The sequence below is a fragment of the Phlebotomus papatasi genome, chromosome 2 (assembly GCF_024763615.1).
Source record: "Phlebotomus papatasi isolate M1 chromosome 2, Ppap_2.1, whole genome shotgun sequence".
NCBI classification, from domain to species: domain Eukaryota; kingdom Metazoa; phylum Arthropoda; class Insecta; order Diptera; family Psychodidae; genus Phlebotomus; species Phlebotomus papatasi.
Genome location: NC_077223.1, coordinates 94,750,256 through 94,775,255, shown reverse-complemented (window position 1 = coordinate 94,775,255; position 25,000 = coordinate 94,750,256). Strand labels below are relative to the sequence as shown.

Sequence of the window (25,000 nt, the reverse complement as noted above, 5' to 3'; positions counted from 1 at the left end):
AGGACATTATGCAACTCAGTTGTATATTTCAAAACCTTTCAAAGCAAAATTTAAATTTGATTAAAATGAGTTAAAAAGAGAGAGAAATCGTTCAAGGGAATTTTTAATGGGTGGCAGAGGGGGGTCATCGAAGAGCGGAAGTTGATATCTCTTATCGTTTAAACTCTAGCCCAAAATTGAAAAAAAACAGACAGTAAATTGGAGAAAATAATGCAGATCTCTCATATTTAAAAATCAAAAATTCATTAATACGTTTATCCGAGAAAAATTGAATATTGGACCGGATGATATAGAAGACTAAATTGTCATCAAACCACCCCAATTGCTATGATGTGTTTTTGCTAAAGTTTTAATTTAGTTATTTTTTAATTAACTTTCATTGCTATAATCCTGGGTAAAGCGAAACAATGGTGTTCAAATGGGTTTTTTACAATTCTAGAGATATTAACGAACAATCAACAGGATAATCATTTTTGGTATTTAGTTGGATAATTTGCAGATTGGTTGCGATATCCCCATGAATGTCTTCAATAATGCACGTTCTAAATTATTTCATGGAGAACTGTGGATGTTTAATTTGCAAACTGCCAGGGCGTCCAAATATTCTCTGTATGGGGATTATTTTGTGTTTTAGTGGCAGAATTGAAAAGGATTTGCCTTTAATAATCTGCAGCAGAGAATTTCAGCGTGGGAGATGAAAAGTGGAAAATTTGGCGATATTGGTGTTTGTTTTTTTTTCGTATAAAAATAAATCCATATTGAAAAGATTAAGCTTTTTACGGGAGATATACTGAACATCTCTAAAGGCAAAAGAGCAAATTTATCGCAAACTCGTTAACCTCTGGCAGCTGCTCAAGCGTTCAAGAGATTGCGTAGCTTTTTAGCCCCCAACTTCTAATTGATCGGATCTTGGAGTAAATACAGTGCAAAAAAAACCACTCTGCAAAGGCATTAAGAAAATATTGACATGAGATTGAGGAATTGGTCGATCTTAACAGTGAAATTCAATCTCATCCATGAGTCAATCTGACCAAAATTGCGACCAACACAGACGTGATTTTGGGCAATTGCGGAGGAATCTCGTTAAATCTTGTTAGTGTGCTGAGCTCTGTTTTTTTTACGACCCGGAAAACTTGTCTAGTCCATTGAAAGAGAAGAGGAAATTCTGCCCAAGTCAAATGATTAATACACTATAAATTATTTATTTGTCTCTTTTGGGCATTTTTTCGGGGGTAAAGATTGTGCGTGCGAGTTGAAGAATAATGAGGAGAATAAATTTAATATCACTTTGGTCATTGAGTGAGAAAGATAAATAAAGAATCGAACAAGAGAAAAACGTGTTGAACGCCTTCGCAAAGAGTCGTACAATTTACATTGAATTTTGGTGACATGAATTATCTTTTATGGGATGTGAGCTTTTTGTTCACTAAATTTTGAGAATTGTTCTTTTTTATTTTATTGGCATCTGTGGAGAGGTATAGTACAGAGTGGGGCAGGTTAAATGCTATTATTATTATTATTAATCGTATCGAGACACTTTATTATTGGTATTATAATGTAATCATTACAATGTGCCTCATGTTGGAAGAATTTGCTGATCTTAGATCGCCCAGGAACACCTTCTCCATAGTGAATGCTTCCTCCGTGCTCCTGAAGGTTTTTTTGGGTTTTTATCACAGTGAAAAATGTCTTTTTCTCGACATTCAGTTACTTGCCCCGGCCGGGATTCGAACTCACAGCTGTGAGAATCGAGTCAGAGATCTCACCGCCCAAGTGCCAATGGTCTTTGCCTATTGCGCCACTGAGATCCGCAGTAATGCTATGATAAAAGTGCCTTATAATAATTATATCGTACAACGTTCCATGGAGGAACTAGGCATTCTTTCAAACGATGTAGAATTGTCCGTCCTCTTGTCTCTTGGAATTAAATTCAATAAAGCTAATTGGTTTTCTAAAGCTATTGGGGTCGAGGGTCCATGAAATTAATGCTAACAGCCTACGTCTGTCGGTCCTCCGCCACTTCAGGAAGATGTCGGGTTCGATCCCATAATCTCCCATAATCTCCCATAATCTCCAAGGCAAGATCCTGAATTTGATTCAGTCACCTTGTTCTAGATCTGCCCCGAGGTCGAGATCTCTTCACAATGGCTTGTATAACTTTTCTTGGGAATATTTCTTCATTCATGCGCTGAACATGACCATACCTTCGAAGTTGTGATCTCTCAACGCGAAGAAGCAACTCCTCGACTTTTAGTTCCTCACAAACGACTACGTTCCTCACTCGATGTCGACGAGTGAGTCCTTTAAGTGCTCGGAGGTACATCATTTCGGTAGTTTGTACTTGTGATCTTATACTTTCGGTCATTACCCAAATCTCATGACCATAAGTGAGAATAGGAATAAACATGGTTTTGAAAACCCTTAATTTAGCCAAAAGACTCCGCGGCCATCCTACCATCACTTGTGAATAACATCTCGAGATACTTGAACTTCTCCTTCTTTTTCAATGAGACTACTAACATGTAGAGTGCATTGTGCAGGTTGTCGGGAAATCACATTTATCACCATATTAGTCAAGTGATAGCTGAAGCTCTTCTTCGGAAGTTTTAAGAAGAGCTCTCAGTGCCTTAAAAATAATTCCTGTGGTACGCGGGTAATATTGTGACAGAAATAAAGTTAACAGTGATACTTCTACCAGGAGGGGAATTCTGTAACGCTCTGGCAATGCCATATGACAAATTGGGTTCGAATCTTAGGAGAGTTTTTTTCGAAAATGCGATTCTATAGCCGTGACATTGCTATTTCAGCTCACGTGACATTGTCAGAAGTCACATAAAGCGTGTCCCGAATTTAAATCCAAGACAAATGACTCTCATTAAAAAACTATAGTACATATAAAAATACTATTTATAAGGGAAGAGTACCCCGGATCGGAATGTTAAGAGACATGCTCCATACTTAGTTGAAAATATAATCCCCAAAACATTATTTAGTATTTGTATGTATGCTAATTGATACATTAGTGATCCCTTTAACTATATCTGTGCTTTTGAATTTTTAATTTTTACAATAAATTAATAAAAAATATGTGTAATTGCAAACTTGCACTCTGTACCTCGGATCGTTACGAATTTAATGAGATGTCTCAGGGAAAATTGATTTTATAAATTAAATCTGAGTTAATGCACTGTATTCTTGTGAGAGTTAAATGGTAAAAAGTAGCTAATAATTTTTAAAAAATCATTTAATTTGGAGCAAAAATGTGGTATTAACCTGACGATCCGAGGAACACTGCCGATCGCTGGTACTCTTCCCTTATTTCTTGAAAGGGTATTTCATTGTGATTCAAATCCACTTTATGGTTTTTTATTCAAGCGGTTTCTCCGCGAAATCTTTGCACCATCTTCTTTACTCCCCTCATAAGGCTCTGGACAAGGTCGTCCCCACGATCTATGACGACTTTCTTCCACTTTCGTGCGAAGTCCTGCAAATCTTTGGCTGGATTAGCCTTCTTCTTCAAGTCTCCTTTCAAAATTCCCCAGTATTTCTCAATGGGGCGGACTTCTGGAGTGCAGGGCGGGTTTCCCTTCTTATCTACATATTTGATATTGTTGTTGGCAAACCATTCCAGGGTGGCTTTCGCGTAATGACATGATGCCAAATCAGGCCAAAATAGAGGAGGGATGTCATGGCTTTGATACAGTGGCAAAAGTCGTTTTTGGAGGTACTCTTTAAGATAGATATCCGCGTTCATCGTCCCTGTCATGAAAAATTCTTCGCTCCGACGTCCACAAGAGCAGATTGCCATCCAAACCACATATTTCTTCGGGAACTTGTCGTACTCTTTGAATCTGTACTTGCTGGCTACACCCGTACGAGTCTTCGCCGTGTAAAACTGTTGGCCGGGCAACTGAGTAAATTCACCTTTTACGACAGTTTCGTCGTCCATCAAAATGCATCCTTGAAAGCATTTCAAAATTCGATCACTCAGATTTCTCGACCTCGTTTTGGCACTTTGCCTCTGCTTGTCCGTGCGATGGGGAGCAGCTTCAGCTTTGTACGTTATCAATCCGTTATTCTCTTTGATTCTTTGCACTAAGCTCTTGGAGATACCCAGCTTTTTACCCACATCTCTGACTGAAAGGCAAAGTTGCTTCTGGAAAAGCGCCAACACTCTCTTCTCCATCCGCTTGTCTACAGCTCCAGGTTTTCTGCCACATCCTGGCTATCGAACAATAGTCTTGAGTTCCTTGAAGCGTAATATAACCCTTCGCACCGTGGATGGATACTTTCCGGTGATCCTTCCGATTTCAGAATAGCTCGCATTTGGATTCTTTAGGTACGTGTCCACGATCAATTTGCGCAGGTTCTCCATTTTTATCACTTTTGTCAGCCAAAACACAACCTTTCTCAATATTTTTTTCAGAAATGAAAACCTGAAACCTGACGAAATTCTCTTGAATCGTCAAAAAAATCAAAACAAAACTTAATTCCTACTGTAACTAACTTCACGTCGAAAACTTAACATTTAAATTCGGGACACGCTTTAGAAAGAATTCCTTCGCACAAATTGTTATTAATCCACTGAATTGCAAATTAGTACAACTTCTGTAGACAATAAATTGAGAAGCAACTCCAAAACCTTGATTACAATAACAAAAAAATCACCACTAATGCCAATTAGATTATACAATGAGGATATGTTTCTTTCTTTCACGTACCAACAGATCTTAATGAGGCGAAAAATGAAATATAAAAAATCTAGAAAATGATTGTTAATATTATTAGTTATTCATTTTTTTCATTCAGTCAAGTTCGATCAAAAAATTCTTCATGAGGATTGTTGAAAATACTTCTTCTCAGAAAGGAGTTATAAAGTAAAATGCTCTCATTTTTTATGGGGGCTATCAGAATGGAGGGTGGGGGGAGGGGGTGGTATGTATGTATAAAAAGTTTAGGTAATATACTGACCTTATACTGAATTTCATCAAGATCGCTTTAGCAGTTCTTGTGTAATTTGTTGTTAAAATAGTGATTTATCGGAAGGATAGAGGCCTTTTCACAAGGACTCTCAGTGTTTATCGTCCTGGGTTCCCGCAATTTTTTAATATTATACTAGTATCTACAAAATGCGCCTACTCTCATCTCTGGATCAAGGTGAACTGGTGCCCATATATACTTTTGACCATTCTTTCTTCTAAGAAATACTTTTTATGCTCTAGAACTTTTCCTCCATGGTTTAGAACATTGATCCCAGAACAAAAGTTGTTACCTATACCAATGTCTATCCAATGACATAGGTCCCGTTCGTGGCGATTCCGGGACCGGATTTGACCATTCTCCTTTGATCGACCTAAATTTAATTTATTCAGACGTTCAAAAGAAGATGAAGAAGAGTACGAAAGAATGGGATAGAGATATGCAAAGCTTTTAAGAAAGAAAGGGATGTGAATTTAGATTACCAGAAATTTTCCTGATCTAAAAGATGTACCAGAGTCATTATGGCTTCAGCACACCTTTTAGATCAGGAAAATTTCATGAAGTCAAAATTCGAATCCCTCTCTTTCTCACGTGTTTTGCATATGATTGTCTCATTCTTTTGCATACCAAATTCGATCGAGCTAAATTGAATTTGGAGTGATGTTTAAAAGAAGAAGAAGAGTGCGAGAGAATGAGATAGACATATGTAAAGCACGTGAGAAAGAAAAGGATTCGAATATCGACTTCATGAAATTTTCCTGATCTAAAAGGTGTGCCGGAGCCATTAGCGTCAAAATTAAAGATTTACGAATCGAGTCAAATATTTCAAAATTTCCTGTATTTTAAGATTTTAAAGGTCTTCCCGGTTACCTTTGAAATTAAAGAAAAGAATGAGCAGCCCAAATGGATAACCTTGTGTGTATCCCTCGGGGTGATTCATGATTTTAAGACGTGTGTCTATTTTTCTTTGCAGGCTCTATGTGGAGTGGTATTTGAAGTTCCCACGTTGGATGGAGAGAAGATACGGATTAGCACAATGCAGGAAATCATTAAGCCCAATACTGTAAAGAGAGTTAAAGGATATGGACTGCCATTCCCCAAGGAGACAAATCGCAAAGGGGACCTCCTCATTGCGTTTGATATCAAATTCCCTGAAAAATTGACCGCGGCCGAGAAGGAGCTTCTCTCTGATCTCTTGCCAAATTGATTAGTTTTTTTTTTTGATCCTCCTCCTTGTCTCTTCCTATATAAATACCACACAGATACATTTTTTTCTTCTTTTGTGACTTTTACCCCAAAAAAAAAAGGTCTACAGAGTGGAATATCATCCGTATGAGAATCCCCTGTCCAATTTTATTGTCAACACGCGCTCACGGCAAACATCACATGCAGAGATGAAGCAAAGAGAGAAAAGTTTAATTTATTAATGTCTTTCTTAAATTCTATTAAGAGATTTAATGAAAAAAAAAATGAGAAATTACTATATAAATTTAATTTATAAAAAATCGTAACACTATCTTATAGTATGAATAAAATTTTATTTTTTTCAATCATCGCTTCCCTTCTCACACCCGTGTTTGTTCAATAGAAAATTCGTCAAGGGGAATTAATTTTAATGAGAGAAAAATATTGATTCGCAGGATTATGCTGTATTTTTTTTGGAGAAAGGCGGAGAATCGACAAAAATGTAGAGACAGAGGGTGAGTACGATATGACACAGACAGAGAGCATTAGGAGAGATTTTTGATACTGAAAATAGCATAGAGAAAGCAATGAGAAGCACCTCAACCCTCGCCTGATTGCCATGCGAAAAATAGACGACAAACCACGCAGTAAATAGTCGATTTTATGGCTGGGGATGTTTTTCTGTGGTTAAGTGGAAAGAATGGGTGAGGCTTTTCTCGGAGAATATCGATGAAATTAATGGAAATGAAGTGTGCTCCAGAAGAATCATTCAATATGTCACGAAGGAGCATAGATACCATTATCATTTTCTGCTGAGATTTGCAAAAGGCGCCCCAATCTTTTGTTCGACGTCAAAGAGATTTTTGGCGCCAATAAATTGTCCTAATTTTTTTTTCCAGAAGAAAATGACTAAGCATGGTTTATTGATCTTCTTGAGTTTATTAGGCAAGGAGCTTTCTTTGTCAAAAGCCTTCCTTGCACTTAATTCCATCAAACATGGCTTGCAACAAAAGAGATGGAAAGCTTTTGTTGCTTAAACTTGCTTGATTTTTCACATTTTCTTTGATATAGGGGAGAGTGGGGATATTTGGGACAGGGCTAATATTGAATATTGCAGAGATTTAAGCCTTAATCCAGAGATGAGATTGCTATAATTTTTACCAGCTAGAAGCACCAAATTATGTCAGAAAAATCAACGTCCCAAACAGCCCCTGCCTTGTCCTACTCTTCCCCAGAGATGGGGGAGCCTCTAACTCTGTGAACGCTTCAATAGTGAAAGGTTCACGAGCTTCCCTTAGCGACTGCTAGAAAAGTTATTCTGTAACTTTGCGTACAGCGAAAGCGGAAGTATGTTGAAAAAGAGAAAATTCGCATGTAGGCATGGTTCGCACAGAGTGAACCTTCAAACGATGCGAATTTTCTCTTTGTTTGCAAGGAGCTGACCTAGCATTTCTCATCTCGTTTCATGAGCTTAACTCTTTCCGGATGTTATTGTAGACACATTAAGCTTTTTCAAGAGCCAAAAAAAAAAACACTCTCTGGACAATCAGAATTCACCAAAACCAGGAAGAATAGGAAAAACTTCCCAGAAAACAATCTCCCACGCAGCCAAATGTCAAAATTATCGGCCATATTGGCAAAAATGTCGCTCCTGCTTAAAATTTTGTTACAGTAGATTCTCTCTCAATCGGGAATATGGGGCAAAATAGCATCCGGTTTATCGATAGAATTGAGCGTCAAAGCCTTTGTAAATTCCACAAAAAGCGATCAATTCCAAAGAATCACGATAAAATAGGAAGAACTATAGTGACTTTGAGCGAATTAGCTTCATAATTAAACGTGAAAATTGTCAACAAAATTTGTCGAGCGATTGAAAAAGAGCCGATTGAGTTAGAGTCTACTGTACAAGGTTGGTGTCAAAAAGCAAATGGCGGGCATTGGCGGGATAACCTCACATTTGACCTCTAGATTTTTGGGGACGAGAGTACCCATAAAGTTTGAACAAGTTTTTTGAAAATTGAAGAAAAAAATATTTTTCGAATTTATGTAATCTGTAATTGTTAGTTATCATACTTATTGGCCCCGAGAGGTTTTTCCTTATTCTGGTCTAGAAATATCAAAAAGTCACAATATCTGCAAGGAAGCAGAAAATCGAAAATTCACGATTTTTGACCAAGAATATCTTAGCTCAGGAGTTAATTGGGATTCTGCAAAAAATATCCTAGATTTGGACATCCTTATAGTTTGTAATCATCCACAAGAATCGGATTTTTATCGATTCTGAATAGTCCAAAAACAATCTTTTTTCCATGGGTGACCAGAGTCCCAAAGGAGACGAAAGAGTTAAGGGACAAAACGACAGATTAATGCTATAAAACAAACGTCTAAATGGTAAAAAGTCTAAATGAGATGTAATGCGACACACGGGCTGTCCCTCTCAATTCCTATGTTCACCTTCAAACGGGCTAGATGGCTGGTAGGCCCTGGTACACTCATGTGAGTGATAGAAGATTGAGTAACCAACCCCAGTGGGAAGTCACAAACCTGAGGCTAACGAAAAAGGGTTCTGGTCCTTCTAGGGAGGGTGGGCGGAGGGGCTAACAACCCCTCTCCGTAAAAGTAAGATTGTTACGAAAACTCGCAAGGAGCCTCCTATAGGACGGATTTTTCGATAGCGACCTATATGCTACGTTTCTGGAGCAAGCTGACGGAAAGTCGCCATGACTGGAGGAGGTTAGTCTGAGAGGCCCGGTCCCTTAAAGGTACGTTGTAGCCACCTAAGTAAGTAATTTAAAACGAACGTTCGCGCGTTGGAGCGTTGACATCAGAGAAAAGTCAGGCTTGTACCACTTAGAACTAGCTTTTCTCCAATTGGTAAATCCTCTGGTAAATCATTTAAGGACGAGTGGGACACCTGTGTCTCTAAAATAAAAACACTTTTTTTTCGACTAAAGAAAGTTATTTTGTCCTCTAAATAGTCCGAAAAATAGTTTTTACATTTGGAACACCGGTCTCTCATTCGTCCTTAAAGGGTTAAACCACCGTTGGTATTAGAATTGACGACATAGACGTCTCTCTGAACGGCGTCGATTTCTCCTAATAAAGCATTCCTCTAGACAACCTATATATACCCCTTCGGGAGGGGGAGGGATATCGTAGAGAGGATTAGTAATGAGAGTGAGTTCATGTTGGATCATCGTAGATATCGTTACAGGAACGCTGACGGTTCTGGAGGTTCTAGAGCAGAGGCGTGCAAGAACCGTTAAAACCGAATAAACGTCGAATAAAACATGTACAGTAGAGTTCCTCAAATTTGAACATTTGGGGGGTATAGATGACATTTCTCACTCCTCAAATTTGAACGATATTTTCAAAAACGTAACGGAATTCATGTGAAATGCACTTTCCGTCAATTAAGATAAACAACTTTAGAGAATATATCAATGTAATTTATTGTGAAATAAATGGAATTTGTTGCGGAAGTAAATATAAAACGATAATATTGAGGAAATACCAGAGAAAAATGGCACTCCACGCAAAACTTTCTTCACATAACCTCAAATTTTACATTTTGAACTCAACTGTCGTTCAAATTTGAGGAGTTCAAATTTGAGGAACTCGACTGTACGTCAATGGTCAAAACGCTACCAGAACAAACTTATTTTGACGTTTATTCGGTTTCCAACGGTTCTTGCACACCTACCGATTTGGAAATTCTGGAAATTCTAACTCTGATTATGCATTAGCAATTTAGTAAACATGAAAATCTAGAGTATGTTAGATCCGTTAGGGAATCTGAAGGGCGGGGCCCTTAAGGCAATCACGTGGATAAACGCCTTGAAATGATTATGATTTATTGGAAATGAGTGATTAATTGTTTTGAACAGGTTTAAGTTTTTAATAACGGTTATCTATTTACAAAAATTTGCAATAACGATTTTCTTATCGTATTTCTACTAATGGTTTTTGTATAGTTTCAATTTTTTTTAAATCTAACCCTGTCATTTTTATAGCATTTTTTCTTTCTGAATTAGAAAATTTTATAGTGGTTTCATAAAGGTTTTAAATACGTTAATGCAATAAAACTGAATCTGAAACTTTTGGAGTTATTTTTGCAAAGAGAAAACATAGCTGTAGATAATTTTATTGTTATTGAGATTGTTTCTAAACAAAGTTTTAAACCCGAAAATTACTTTTTTCTGAAAGCTATTTTACCGTTTATTTTTTCTAAGATTGATTATTTCGTTCGTAACGAACTGAAGGATTTTGCGAATATGGTTACTTCAGGTTAGATTAAAAAATTTTCATTTATTTCAATTTAAGAAACAGCTCAACTTTTATATGCTTTCTGTGCTGAAATAATACTTTATAGTGGACTTTCGGTATGTCCGACGTTTGGTAAATTACCGTAGATTGTTTGTATTTTAAAATATTTTTATTGCTGAAAGGTCTTTGCACGCTCAAGTAGACGTTTTTTAAAATTCTTTTGCTTTGAAAACTAGAGCAAAAGCATAATTAAGGAGTACAATAGCCTCATAACAAAAATTGTGCTTCATAAACATTAAACTTTGCAATCGTGGGTTAGATTAATCAGTAATGACTGGTCTTATGAGAAAATGTGCTATTGTTAAGCAATAATGGCAAAATTAAAGAGCTTCTGAAGCACAACAATTTTCGAGATATTTCTCCTAAAAGGATATCTTGATTTTCCCAAGAAGATCGTAATGAAATTTCAATTTTCATAAATTCCACCACAATTACCTTCAATTGTCGAAAATAGCCTTCCATTTCTACCCCACAAAATTTGGCACTGTACAGTCTTCTTTCCCTTTTGGCACTGGACCATCCTTTTCACATCCTCGGTTTTTGCACTTCGACGGCTGTCCTAATTGAATTTCGAGGGGAAACGACGGCAGATTGATATTTGATAAATTGTGACCCGATTTTAAGCACATCACCCATCTCTGAAATGACTGTTATCACGAAATATATCTCATTTTCACCAGAGGGACCATCAAATGTTAAAGGATTTCATTTGATGTTTCACTCACATTGCTGCGGGATGAACGAATTGTTGTGTCGCACGATTACAATTCGGCAAATATCAAAGGAAACACCATAAAAATTGCACAATATCACATCTCCAACACATTTATAATTAAATTCTCTTCCACAAATTTCTAAGTGACAAATTTTGAAGGGTAAAAAGAGACGAAAATGAAAAATGGTCGTAATGTGAAAAGTGTAGAAAGGAAAAGAAGTTATTTTATGTTAGCGCCACGTGACGCCAATTCAGCCAGTCTTTTCCTCAACAAGAAGAGCAATATAATATGGTTTTCTTTTGCAAATTCAGAGGGTGGAAAAGTTGCACAATGCAAGAAAAATGCTTATAAAAGTTTTGATCTCGCTTAGAACAAATATGTCAAAGAAATAATCACAATTTAATGCATTTTTGAATCAGAGGGTTGATGTTGTATACAATCAAACAAAAAGAAACATCTTGGAAATCTAATAAAATGATCATCTATCTCTGTTAGTATCGAAAATAATTCGTGTTAAAAATAAATAAATTTCGATTACTTGATCAATTTATTATCTTGCGACTGACATAGATGGATAAGAAATTTCATTACCTTTCCAAAAAATTAAAATTTAACCAAGTCGGTTACTAGAAAATGAGTCACTCGAAGTGATTGACCTTTGACGTTCTATAACTGAACAAAAAGTTCGCCTAAGCTATCTTATATCCGAAAATAAAAGAAGTCTATAGAGTCGTTTTCGAAAGAAAAAGACGAAAAACATGGTTTTTAGGGATAGAAGGGGTTGATGAGTAAAAGGAGAAAAGATCACCAGAGATAATGTCCACTTACGGAGGGTCATCAAAGACCGTCATACAAAGGCTCATAGGGTGGAATCACCAGTTCTCGCCAGTGCCCCACTTCTCGCCACTTACATTGAAATCGCTATTTTTCGCAATTTATGAAATAAATGAGTCGCAATTTTTTTGTATTGTTTCTGCTTCTACGCATAGAATCGAAAAATAATAATTATTCGTTTTGGATTCACGATTTTGATCACTTTTTAGAGCAATATTTTAAGCAAGTGCATCGTATCCAACATCTCTTACCAAATGTACTAAGTGTCGTCAAATTTTCATCAGGCCAAAAATACCTATTTGGGTAAATAATTTGTCTATTGAATATTTAATTGCACTTGTGGAATACATAAAATTTGTATTTAGTCAATTAATATTTCATTTTATATTATTTTTGTATAAAAATGAGGCATGGCGAGAAGTGGTAATATTCTGGAATTGATTTTACCACCTGTCGCCATATCTTTTCAATAGGCGACGCTAACTTCACTTCGTACATTCTCAGTTGTCAAATCTGCATTGTTTACTTTCTGCAAAAGCCCCATAATTTGATTTCTCAAATAAAAGTGAAGAAAAATCATTTAAAGAGAGTAATGATAAAGTGATCACAAGGAAAGAGAAATGGTGAATGTATTCTTTTCATAGCATTGCCTAAAATAACCAAGTGTGGTTCTTTTCAAGTGGGTGGCGAGAAGTGGTTACAAATTTTACAAAACTGGCGAAAAGTGGTAAAAAGTGGCGACGAAATGGTTATTTTTGCATTATTAATAAAAATCTATTATTGTTTTCACGTATCTAGAGCCAATACATCTAAGTAACTTTGGGTCAAATTTGACTTATCTTGTAACAAGGATTCAAAAGTTATGATTAAATGAATTTAATTTTTTCCTAAACATGGCGATACCATGGTAAGGAATGGGTTAAGTTCCAGAGCGGTGGCAAGTTGAAAAAAAATCCAATTATCCAACTGCTCTCTGCTTAGAGTTCGAGCAGTAGTAAGATAAATCGTTAGAATTCTTTTTAAAATAAACCAAAACCCGGTTTTGAAGAAGGAGAGTGAGAGGGGAGAGTGAAAAGTTCCTAGAGCACGTGCACTTATGGGGGAGGGTTGTCAGAGGCTGGAAGTCGATATCTCACATCTTTAGGTTCTAAGTCAGAAAAAATAAATTGAAATATTGAAAGAAACAAGCTATTTAGCGGTACTTAGTCGATTCATTACAGATTAGGACTAAACGAGTCGTTTCTAAATTTCAAGACCTTTCAAATAAATCCATTATTCGAAAAGCCAGGACTATATTGAAGATCACAAAAATGGTCTGCTATCTTTTATTTCAGTACACCCCGGCGCTAAGACGTTCATATTCCAGCAGGATAATGCTCGAATCCATGTGAGCGCAAAACCTTTATTTTGGATCCGAGCTCAGAATATTAAAATTTTAGTGTGAGCACCTGACCTCTTGAACTCCCGACTTCAATCCAATTGAGAATATTTGGGGGATTCTTGTTTGCCATATTTTCACCGATATTTGCCAATACACTTACGTCTTGGAGTTAAAATCTGCAATTTTGGAAACCTGGAACAAGCCTGAAGATAATTTCATCGAAAATTTAATCGATAGTATGCCTAATCACATCCTTGAAATACTTCAGAAAACGTTGGAATTACTAATTTTAAAGATTTGCATAAGAATTATCTCGAATAATAACATTACAAAAGAATTTATTGACATTATCGTAGTTTTACGATCAAAAACGTATAAAATTGATATTTTCTCAATTCAAATTTAAGAAAGATGTTTCACTGTCAAAAAAATATCATAAATAGGATCCAATCAAAGTATTTTGGGGAAAAAATTTAATAAAAAAATATATATAGAAGAAAATGTGATTATTGACAAGTGACCTTATGGTTTTGATACACTGGAAAACCATAAAAATCAGCATTTCTTCAATGGAAATATGGGAGAGCCGTTGCAGTGTCAAAAAATACAATAATCTATTGTCAATTAATTCAATTCAAAGTATTTTGAAGAAAAAAATTAAATAAATTTAATTTAAATTTAAATAAAACGAATACAGAAAAATTTTGAGTTCTGTAAAGTGACCTTATGGTAATGGTACGAACTTTATTTATTTGTTCTCTTATTTGAGTTCTAGTAATATATTGTGGTAAAACGTCCCAGGCCTTGCGAAGTTCTCGAACTCGTGACTTAGATGCTATACTTCAAAAGTACTTTTGCATCATTTACTGCTTACTGGTTCTCAACTGATTTAAATTGATTCCTAAATTACTTGAAAGATCATCAAAATGGTTTTAAGAGTCGATTTTCGATTTTCGAACAAACATTACTTATCGGTTCATGACCGGTTCATTACCGTTTCACAACCGATATGAATTGATTTATTAATCACTCAAAACATTGCCCAAAATACACTTCAGGAGTAATATAATTTAATTCCGTACAAAAATTGATTATCCGTTCACTGGTAAAAATTAAAGGATCAAATTGATCCTTTTGCAAAGGATAGATCAAATTAACATGTTCTAATATGATAAATAAATGTGCATTTAGAGTTCGAAAATTGATCCATTTTTTTCAAAAGGATCAAATTTGGATCAATTTGGTCCTTTTATTTTTGCCAGTGTTATGAATCTGTTCATTACCGGTTCATAAACGATTGAAATTGGCTCAAACTTGTATGGAATTTCAAGACCTTTCCAACTAGCCAGAACATAATACCATTCGGTCGAGAAATGCGCTCTCTATAGTCTTTTAAACCTTCGACCTTGAAAACCCGTTATTAGGAATGATTCAACGGTATTTTTGTATTATGGACAAAATGTACGTTTGAGTAATCTCGAAAACATATGTAAAAATGAACAAAACGGACGATGCGTCTTCGAGAAATGCCGAAAAAACATGATTTTGGAGAGGAAGGGGAGAGTGGACTTACAGTGGAGTCCCCCGAATATCCCAAGTTTCTATCTCTAACAGTTTGGGCTCTAGGCGTGGTAACGGCCGGACACACAGACGCACAGACGGACAAACTGCGTGACGTCAAAAAATTCGAAACTGAAAATTTCCGAAATTCTACCAAAATACGACACCTTGGGGGCCTTTGAGGTAAGGAGTCGAATATAATTTAACTCAAAATCTAGGGTTTATATAGGGGAAAGCGCGCTACTTTCGGACGACTCAACCTTCGGACAATTCAAATTTTTCTCTATGTTCTTTATGGATTTCATGCATATAGATATTTTCTGAAAATTTGAGGTATGGGACTAGCTATTAAAAATTCATATTATAATGGGCCAAATTAATTTATAACACATTAAAAAAATCAACTGTTCGAAGCATAAATCGTCCACTTTCTCCTACTGCTTTCTCTGTGGAGTTCGAGGAGTAAATAGCTTGTAATACTCTTAAAAACAATTGGGGGCTTAGGTATTTCAAATTATCAATTTTCTCCTAGTCTTTACTCATTTAATCTGGATTAATGCTGTATCCAGGGAATTTGATTATAAAAAAATTTTTTAAGATAATAATTTATCAAAATCCCAACTGAATTTTTTTTTATCGAATCTGTAGATTTAATCAATGCTCTTTGGTCTGTTAAAATCCTGAGTAAAGCAGCAGAAATGAAATGCGAAAATGAATAAATTTTGGGGTATATGAGGAAAAAAAAATCATGAAATTTCAATGTGGATTTTTCACTTCTGCTGCCCCTTCATATCCTCTATTCAATCACAGTAAATTAGTGGGATAAATAAGTAATAACATGCTGGCTAGTGTTATGTATATAGTAAATGTGTGAGTGAAGCAACAGAGAGGAATTCAACATCCCCTAAGCTTTGGATTACACAATAACAATGCCGCTGTACTTCTTTTTTTCGGTTTTTGAGGAAGGGACAAAAGTTTGTTGTGTATTTTTCCCTCTGGTCGGTTCACTCTTGCTAACTGGAGAGTGGAAATATAGATGACTATCTCACCTCCGCGACAATTCCCTTTCCTCATTGTAAGTACCCATGTACGCATGTGCTCATCGACAATCATCCCTTAGCGTGAGCGTGTGCCTGGAACAGCAGGGAAGTGCACAGGAATCGATTGCGTCTCCGAAATTCCCCTTCAGTCGGGCCCCTGCTTCAATGCACTCTGCCCTATAGAGATACATTCGTGCCGGTTTGAACATTCGTAGACTCGGAAATACCTTCTTTTTTTATTAATTTAAGGTCTTCGCTAGGATTATTTACTATTATCGGATTTAGCTAGTTTATTGGCCTTACTAATTCTTCTCTGGGAGAGGAGGCATGGAACCTCTAAACAAGTTTACTTTTTTAGAATACTGTATCTGACGCAGTTGTGTATTCTATTTTTTTTTACAGTTGAAACAAAACTACTGAAGAGAAAGCAGCAGACAGACAAAAAAAATTAAACTAAATTAAAAAGTAGTAATAATATCTAAAAATTCCCATTTTCAAGAAAGAAAAGTAAGTTTTTGTGGCTATGTGTAGTGTTAAGAGGACGAATGACGATTCCAAATCATTCGAAAGATTATAATTGACCCACTGACGAAGACGCATACCGAGGGTTGAAAGCTTTGGAGAAAAAATTAGTCTTTGATTTGAGAAGAAGACAATCTTCTGACGAACACCGGAAGAAACTGAATAGAATTACTTTTTTAGTGTCCCTTTTCCTTTTTTTTGAACGATGTCTAACTTCTTGCTATTATCCTCCACATGGTAGGTCAAGGGATAGGTAACTGCCGTTCACGGTTTACTTGAATGCCGATCTGTCGATTTCTGGCCAAATGATTTCGATCTGTCGATCGATATGCTGATGACAGCTCACGGTTCACTATAACTTATTAACCCCTTGTGATAGGATTTTCCATGTGTAAGCTCCGTAAGCTCTGATAAGGTTCCCCTAAATCAGGAGAGTGCAAGAACCGTTTGAAACCGATTAAACGCCAAAATAAGTTTGTTCTAGTAGCGTTTTGACCATTGACGTACAAGTTTCATTTGACGTTTGTTCGGTTTCAAACTGTTTTTGCACACCTCTGACCTAAATAATTTCACAAGATCTAAAGCGGAAATGGGTTACTGAAGATGCCGCAAATTTTGCAAGTTCATTACAGTGAACAGTTCGTGGCGACTGATGTTTATTTATACTGAAGTATAGAGACGATTAGTTCTAGCAAAAGCCCTAGAAATCTTTAGCACCCGCCTAAGGATGATGATTTAGTGTGTTATAGGAATGAGGGACAATTATTATTTGTGGATTAGGCCGTCAACTGGGTTAGCAATTGTTGAATGGGGAGTACACCCTACACCTGGAACTTTTTTTTTACATAGTATTCAAGAAAGTCACGGTTAAACATATTTAGGTGAAATATCAACCATTAGTCGCCATTTTAAAGGTAATTTTATTATATTTTTTTCGCGGAATCCCTTCTCCCGATGGACAAGAAACAACTTTGGTTATGTTCACAGTCATATGTTAATCTGAAAGGTAATCATGAAGATCTGCAAAATTTCAGGATTATTAGATTGATGGATATCAAGTTCCGGCAAACTTCTGGCAGATTGTCAAAGATTTGCGTGCTCTGCCTGTTGTCGAGATTTTCCACCGGTAGCGAAATAGAGCCCGGCTAGTGGATTTCCTTTCCTATTCGCGGGAAATTCATATTTCCCGCATATCGCTCCAAGCAAAGCGTTTTACTGGCAGTATGGTTCTGTTGCCCGCCGTGTGGGGGATTAGCTGACAGGAGATACTGTCAGTCAGTAGGTAACATGACCTGGAAGCGTTCGGATGGAGGCACAGATCTGGGTCGCTGCTGGGCAATTGGCCGCGATAAACCTTGGTCTCTGTATGGAATCTTTTAGGGCAAAACCCGTCTACATGCCGTATATAGTCATAATGGAATTGAATTTCTATTCTATTGGTCGTAAACCCTTCTGGTCGGCGGTTTGTTCTTCAAACCGCTTAGGTGTTTGATATTCCCCTTAGAATAGACTATTTGGTCTAATGATAGCACCTCATAACAGATGATTCCCTTCCAATGTCACCAAATATTCTAAAAACTTTTCCGACCGTCAAACCGGTTTTACTTTTCATGAAGAAATATTTTAAAATACAGTAGAACCCCGCTATTGGCCATCGCTCTATAGTTTACAATTTATCGACCGTTGATTTCAAAACACTGATTTTGAGTTAGGTTATGTTTTTTAGTACGCGATATGCAATCTTGTCATAATTATTTTAATATTCTTGGCAAACTTTATTAATTAGTTGTGATAATTATGATCCATAATGAAGAGAGCGAGGACAAGTACCACAATTGCAAAGAAAGTGGAAGCCGTCGAGGCTGTCGAGCAATTTCAATACTAAAAGTCGTTGATAATATTAAAAAATGACATGGACTATAGTGCGACCCAAGTGTCAAATCTGGAACCAAATATGGCCTATAGCGAGACTCTACTGTAGCGTGAATTTCATTATTTTGAAACTGTACCAAATTTCGGCCAGATTGCAATTTCGGCCACTTCTTTTGTTTCCCAAAATTCCGAATTCCGAAGCCAGAGTGTGTGCAAAGCCCGCGAAGCTTGAAAGCCTTATACGGGTTTCAGACCTAAGACTTAGCCATATGGCTTAACATTTTTAATTTTTTATCAGTCAAGAATTTTTAGACATTTTGAACTTAAGATTGGATTATTAACCCATTCAGTCAATGTACCACAAATACTTGTGATAAAATGTTCATATTTTAAGATTAGTTTCCTACAGATTAATAGATGAATTTTTTGAAAAGAAAAAAAAATGATCTATTATGGGGGCGCGGGGATTCGCCTTCAAACACACGTCTTAACGGTCACTGAATTTAAATTCTGTGCATTAATTCATTACAAACTCTATTTGTTTAGATAGATGAGCTATCCAAGAAAACAAATTGGCAAGCAGAATTCAAATCTGGAAAGAGGAAAGAGGCCAATTTAAATAAATTCGACGGGATGTCGAATTTTCCGTCTGCCATTTTGAGCAAAATTTTTCAATACCTTTCGCGAAGCAAGAAAACAATAACAAAATGTATTCCCATCTCTGTCGGACTATTTTTCCCAAGTAATTGAAGAACTAAAGTTACTAAAAATCCATTCCCGACAGCAATTCGAGTATCAGTTGCCACTGGAATAAATCATCTAAAATCACTCAATTTGCGTACGATATATAATACCATGGTAAGGAATGGGTTAAAGACAAATGATTAATTATATTCTGAAAAACCAATAAAATTAATTGCTATAGGGGAAAGTACTCTCCCTTCGAACGTTCATGCCTTCGAATAATGTAAATTTTCTTTTAGTTTTCCTAAGAGACTTGCACAGTTCTATTAAATATTAGTTGGCTTATCATCAATTTTTGATAAATCCGTAATAATTTAGTGTAAATCTCCTACGAAAAACAAAAGAAATTCAAATTATTCAAAGGCATAAACGTTCGAAGGGAGAGCACTTTCTCCTAGAGGATTTTGAGACCTTCGGGAACTGAGTTAAACCTCTAGTCTCTAGTCTAGTATGAAGACTGCTTTGCCGGCTTTGCCTTACCTAGTTCTCCCCAGACTCAATCTTTTTTTGTTTCTTCCGTTGTTCCTTTGAGCGGACATGTCGATATTGGTTGGTGAGGAATTCCACGGTGTTGCCATGGAGTATTGCATAGCGAGCCGAAGACTTCTTTTATAGGGTGGACGAAGAGATTTCCCACAAAAAGGGATCATGGATTTCACTGTTTGAGTCATTTAAATGAGTTCTCGGTCTGCACAAAGCACATGGCTATTGTTGTAAATCTCGATATTTGATCTCTGTTCTCGATAGTGTTAACAGTTAGTGCTTAACAGCCCAGAGTTAGGGATGTTATGTAGATCCTGGGCAGCCGGAAGTAACGTGTGCATGTGAAAAATCACAACCGGTTCGTACTTCCTCACTGAAGCTGCATGAGAGGGATCAGTGAGTGCAAGTGATTCGGGGAAATTGGTGTATGTGTTAGTGTTTTTAGGATCGGCGCAAAATCCGCACATGCTAAAAGTGAATTTGAGGGGGACATCTTTTCCCTCCAAAGAGATACCCTCTCGTAGTACATCCGTCGCGTCTACAGAACATCGCAACTCTCAGTTGAGCCCGAGATTTCCAGCAAGAAAGTGCGTTTCTGTGATTGGGAAGTCCCATTCACAGTCTGGCTTTTTATCCGGCTGGACACTTGAGTCCTCAAGCATTTGTTGTCACAGATCCTTGCAAGAGCGTTTGGCAAATAGTTAGTTTTAGTGAAATTTGGTGGATGGTGAACAGTGAAAACTCTCAATACTGCACTTGACTTTTTTTCTGCCATTACACCAAATTTTCCACCAAAGTGAATTTGTGTTTATTCATCAGTTTTATCCCGGCACACACTTCCCCGTATCCCTCAGCTCCATATCCCCCAAACTGGTGTCCTATTCCACAGTACAATAATCACACGAATCAGGGAAAGAGAGTGGTAAAGTGTTCACTTTTTGTTTCAACATTCATCATCTCTTGTATTTTAGAGCTCGGAATGTGAATTTTAATCCGTTTTTCGTCTCCCGCGGACTTTTTTTTCTGTACACTCTGCCACAACAACTATGCAAAAATCCTCGCAGAAGAGTATTTAAATTTCATCCTAACACAAGCATTTCCACTAAATATTCCACGACAGACAGAGATTATCCCAGCACAAGAAAATCCACACAAAAAATAGATCTGTTGTACAATCATTTCAATTTTGTGGAATACTCCAAATGTGAATCACTCTTCTTACTAGAACTGTTTATTGTTGGACAGATATATAATCATCCCACCGACTGAGAGTGATGATTTCTGCTTTTTGGAAGAATCATGCTGAAAAGTCAATTAATCGTGTTTCACTATTGATTTTGTCCATTTAAACAAAGTTCACATGAGAAAAACCTTTAGCTTTGAATCAGAAAATTACTGAAGCACAAAAGTCTGAGAAGGACGAGATGAGGGCAGAAAATGAGGGAAAATCCCTCGAGTGTGTGTGTTAAAAATTTTATAAAAAAGGGATTTCCGGTCATGGAATCATCTTAAGAGGACTTTTTAGGTGGAAGTCACCCTTGGGGACTAAGAGTGTTGTGTGTGTGAGGAAAGTTGTGGATTCTCTTTTTTGTGCTCAACAATGACCCAACTTTTATGGCTTTTCGTCATCGTGATGTATCCAGCATTCATTCAAGGTAAGTGATATCCATTCTTTGTGTTACTCCGCCACAACATACACCCACAGCCCCTTAATGCTGCTTTTTCATCTCCCAACCCGGTTTTCCTCAACCCCAAGAAGGGGGAGGATTACTGCCTATAAGTTACCCAACACGTGTCCCCAAATTTACTTACAGTAGAAAACAATCTATTTTGTCCTGCGGGGAAGAAATGCTGGAGATATGCTTATTCACTTGAAGAGAGAATTGCTTTAAGGAATAACTCAAGAAAATGGCCACGTTTATAAGCTCGGCTTGCCTTAAGTATTTTTTTTTACAAAATTTAAATCACTCCTAAATGCTTGCGTACTCATGATTCAGATTTGAAAGCTAACTATAGAGTAAGTGTGCCAAAATCCGGCCAGCTTGCAATTTCGGTCACCTTTTTTGTTCCTCAAATTTCCATGAACTTTTAGATTTTACGAACTCTAGAGATTATAGAGTAAAGTGATAAAATTTGGAATTAGTGTTACAATTTGGACAATTCGCCGGTACAAGTTGGACATGGCTTTTTTCTTGATAAATACAGTACAAAATTTGTTTTTAAGCACAAGGAACCAAATTATAAAACTAAAGCATTAAACATATACAAATAAAAATGAAGTACTAAATTTATCAAGACAAAAAGCCCTGTCCAAATTGTACCATTGTCCAACTTGTACCACTGTCCAACTTGTACCACTTTACCCTACAATACAAAAGAATAACAAAAAATGTAGCTTCGACAAACGAGATGATGTGAAAAGTTATTGGGAGAATTCCCGAAGGGCAAGGAACTATGAGAATAAAGGTGGCCGAAATAGGACACCAAAGCTATGTCTATATTTTTATTCATTTTAAAATGTATTTAGAATGATTTTAGAGTAAATACAGACGGTAAACTGTTTACAAGATTCCAAGCAACAAAAGAAAGAATAAAAAAAAATCAATTTGTATTTAAAATATTACATTTCAAACTTGAGACTTTGACGATTGCATGCAACTATGCCGAAATTAGGCACACTTACCCTAAATTCGTAGAATCATTTTAGGGGTTTCAGTAATTTAATGAAGAAAGCGCTGGCTTTATTATAGGGGAAAGTGACCATGCTTCGTACGATCCCAAGCTTCGTAATTACAGTAGAGTTCCTCAAATTTGAACATTTGGGGGGTATAAATGACATTTTCCACTTCTCAAATTTGAACAATATTTTCAAAAATGTAACGGAATTCATGTGAAATGTACTTTCCCAAATTTAAGACAGATAATTTTACAGAATATAATCAATGTAATTTATTGCTAAATAAATGGAATTTGTTGCGGAAGTTAATTATAATACAATAATATTGAGGAAACACCAGAGAAAAATAGTTCTAATTCACACTCCACGTAAAACTTTCTTTTCAAATTTTACATTTTGAATTCAACCGTCGTTCAAATTTGAGGAACTCGACTGTACTAATTTTTTCCTATGATTCTCAATAAATGTGACTGATCGCATCTATATTTTTAAAACTAGGGAAAAGTCAGAACAATTTAGTCATTACGAAGGGTGAACCCCTAGAAATCGGGGTACTGAATTAGGAACCCCTAGAAGCATTCCCGATTCGATTTTAGATCGAGCCTCAACTTTAGTAAAATTTTCAAAAAAAAAAAGAAAATTAACAGCAAGGAATTTATACCAAATATATTGAAAAAAAGAAAAATGCATTTGACATTTTAATTTGAAATTGTGCTGATGCTCAATAATTAATTTTTTTTCTACTTTTTCAAAAACTTTAAGCGAAAAACAAAGAGTCAATGAGAGTAAATAAATCAGCTTATGAGTTGTTACAAAAAATCGTTATCAGACGATGAAATTTTGGGACTAACTAATTTAATTAGTATTATTTCCTAAAGCTTTTACTTTTTTTTATTCTAGTCTAAATTTTTTTATTCGTTTTTTTTTCTATGTCTGAAATTAATTTTAAAGAATAACTACGTTTACTTAAAAATGAGATTACAGTAAACCTAACAGAAAAATTGTAAGGGAAGGCTTTGAAGCTTCGCACACTCTCTAGCTTCGAACATTTCATTTTTTAAAAATATTTTTTAAGTGTGACTTAAGACTAGGTAAAATATATTGCCATAGATAGGTCAGATTCATAAAAGGATAAAAGGAATATGGAAAAATTATGGAGCCATAGTGTGTATGAAGCCTGGAAGCCTTCCCTTACTATTCCGACGTACTTTTGTTCACCCGGTTTTGATCAGTTTTAACACTTGCAATAAGTATTTATTAAAACATTACAATTTATTATTAATATGATTGTTCTTATTAATGTTTATTCCACTCGAGATTTTACGTATATTATTTTATAAAGAGTTATAAGAGTAGGATATAGGGTTGAGCAACGGCCGCTGCCGACTTCACAATAGCCTTAAGAAGGAAAAACGCTGGAAAAATGGTCTGATATCACTAGGCTAATTAAGTACACTAATTAAGTGTCTTAGGTGCAAAAGCTCCATAGCCACGGTTATAAAAGTAAAAGTTCAGTGAGAATAATGCTCAGATTGGAACTCAGTCATCTGACTTCCAATATTTTCAACATTTTTTGCACTTTGTCTCATTTTTCTAGTTAAAATTGTTGTTTGGAATAGCCTAATTTAATCAGTTATGAAAAATTTTTGGCATTGATTGTGTTTGTATGCAAAAAAAAGTTTTTGTGAACCTGAATCTAAATCTAACATAAATTAATTTAATGCCAAAATTCTGTATATTTTATTATATAATTCCATATCAATTAATTCTTTAGTTTTGTGTTTTTAATAACAGCTGCATATGGCACTAAAGAACTTCTATAAGCTTCTGTGAAGATATGAGTCATATTTAGTTTTCAGTTGCGATCATCAGACATAAATTTGTAATACATTGTATATTTTTGATAATAGCATCCTATCATGATCATGAGTGCTTTAGAACATTATAAGGGGAAAGCTAACATTTGCCATTTATCTCAAACTGAAGACACCTGTGTAACTCACGTCATGTATCAAGCTATTCAGATATTATTTGCTGCAAATGCTAATGCTGTAGCAACTGTAGGGAGAGGCATAAGATAGCATATTGCAGTGGAAGATATAAAAAGGCTTTTAGTCAAATAAGAGCTTTAGATTTGATGATTATGATTCGTTCTTGTTCAAAAATTGACTGACTTTTCTTTGTATTAGAATGATACTGCAGCAGCAGGATAAATAAAGCCATCCTGAGTCAGCGTATAAATTTCTTGAATAACACTAAAGACTAAATAAGAAATTATTTTATACGGATTTTAAAAGAAAATTAAACTGACCTAAAAATTCATTTGATAGGAGTATTTCGAGATAGGCCTCACATTTCTTGCCACTATACAGTTATTAACAAATTCACTGAGATAATAGTAGCTTAACCAGAAAAAAATCCTTCTAAAATGGTGTTAAGTGATTTTACAAGTTGTTTATCAGAGAATTTTTTAATAAATTCACAATAAGGTATTCCAAAACTATAGCAAAAAATCAGATCCATTAAATATTAATTATACAGAACAAAGAGAATATCTGATAAACCACAGAGCTGGAAACCATATCATAAAGAATATCTTATAACTTACATGGAGGTAGAAAACTCAATATGAAAATTTTCCCATTGAAGTCATACTTTGCTTAAGTATCTGCTTTATTAA

The 25,000-nt window shown here is 35.8% G+C and overlaps 2 protein-coding genes across 5 annotated transcripts in view; both read left to right on the top strand.

Moving 5' to 3' along the window:
• Nucleotides 1–6,530, top strand: part of LOC129802481 (dnaJ protein homolog 1) — a 34,519-nt gene extending 27,989 nt beyond the window's left edge. For all 4 annotated transcript variants that reach the window (XM_055848354.1, XM_055848350.1, XM_055848351.1 and 1 more), the window contains exon 5: nucleotides 5,954–6,530. In XM_055848354.1, the coding sequence (XP_055704329.1) occupies nucleotides 5,954–6,187 (234 nt within the window). In that variant the 3' untranslated portion in view covers nucleotides 6,188–6,530. The remainder of the gene's footprint in view (nucleotides 1–5,953) is intronic.
• A 13,672-nt stretch (nucleotides 6,531–20,202) lies between these two features.
• LOC129802472 (roundabout homolog 2-like) overlaps nucleotides 20,203–25,000 on the top strand; it is a 103,962-nt gene continuing 99,164 nt past the window's right edge. Inside the window, exon 1 of the mRNA XM_055848339.1 lies at nucleotides 20,203–21,298. Within this exon, the coding sequence (XP_055704314.1) occupies nucleotides 21,244–21,298 (55 nt within the window). The 5' untranslated portion in view covers nucleotides 20,203–21,243. The remainder of the gene's footprint in view (nucleotides 21,299–25,000) is intronic.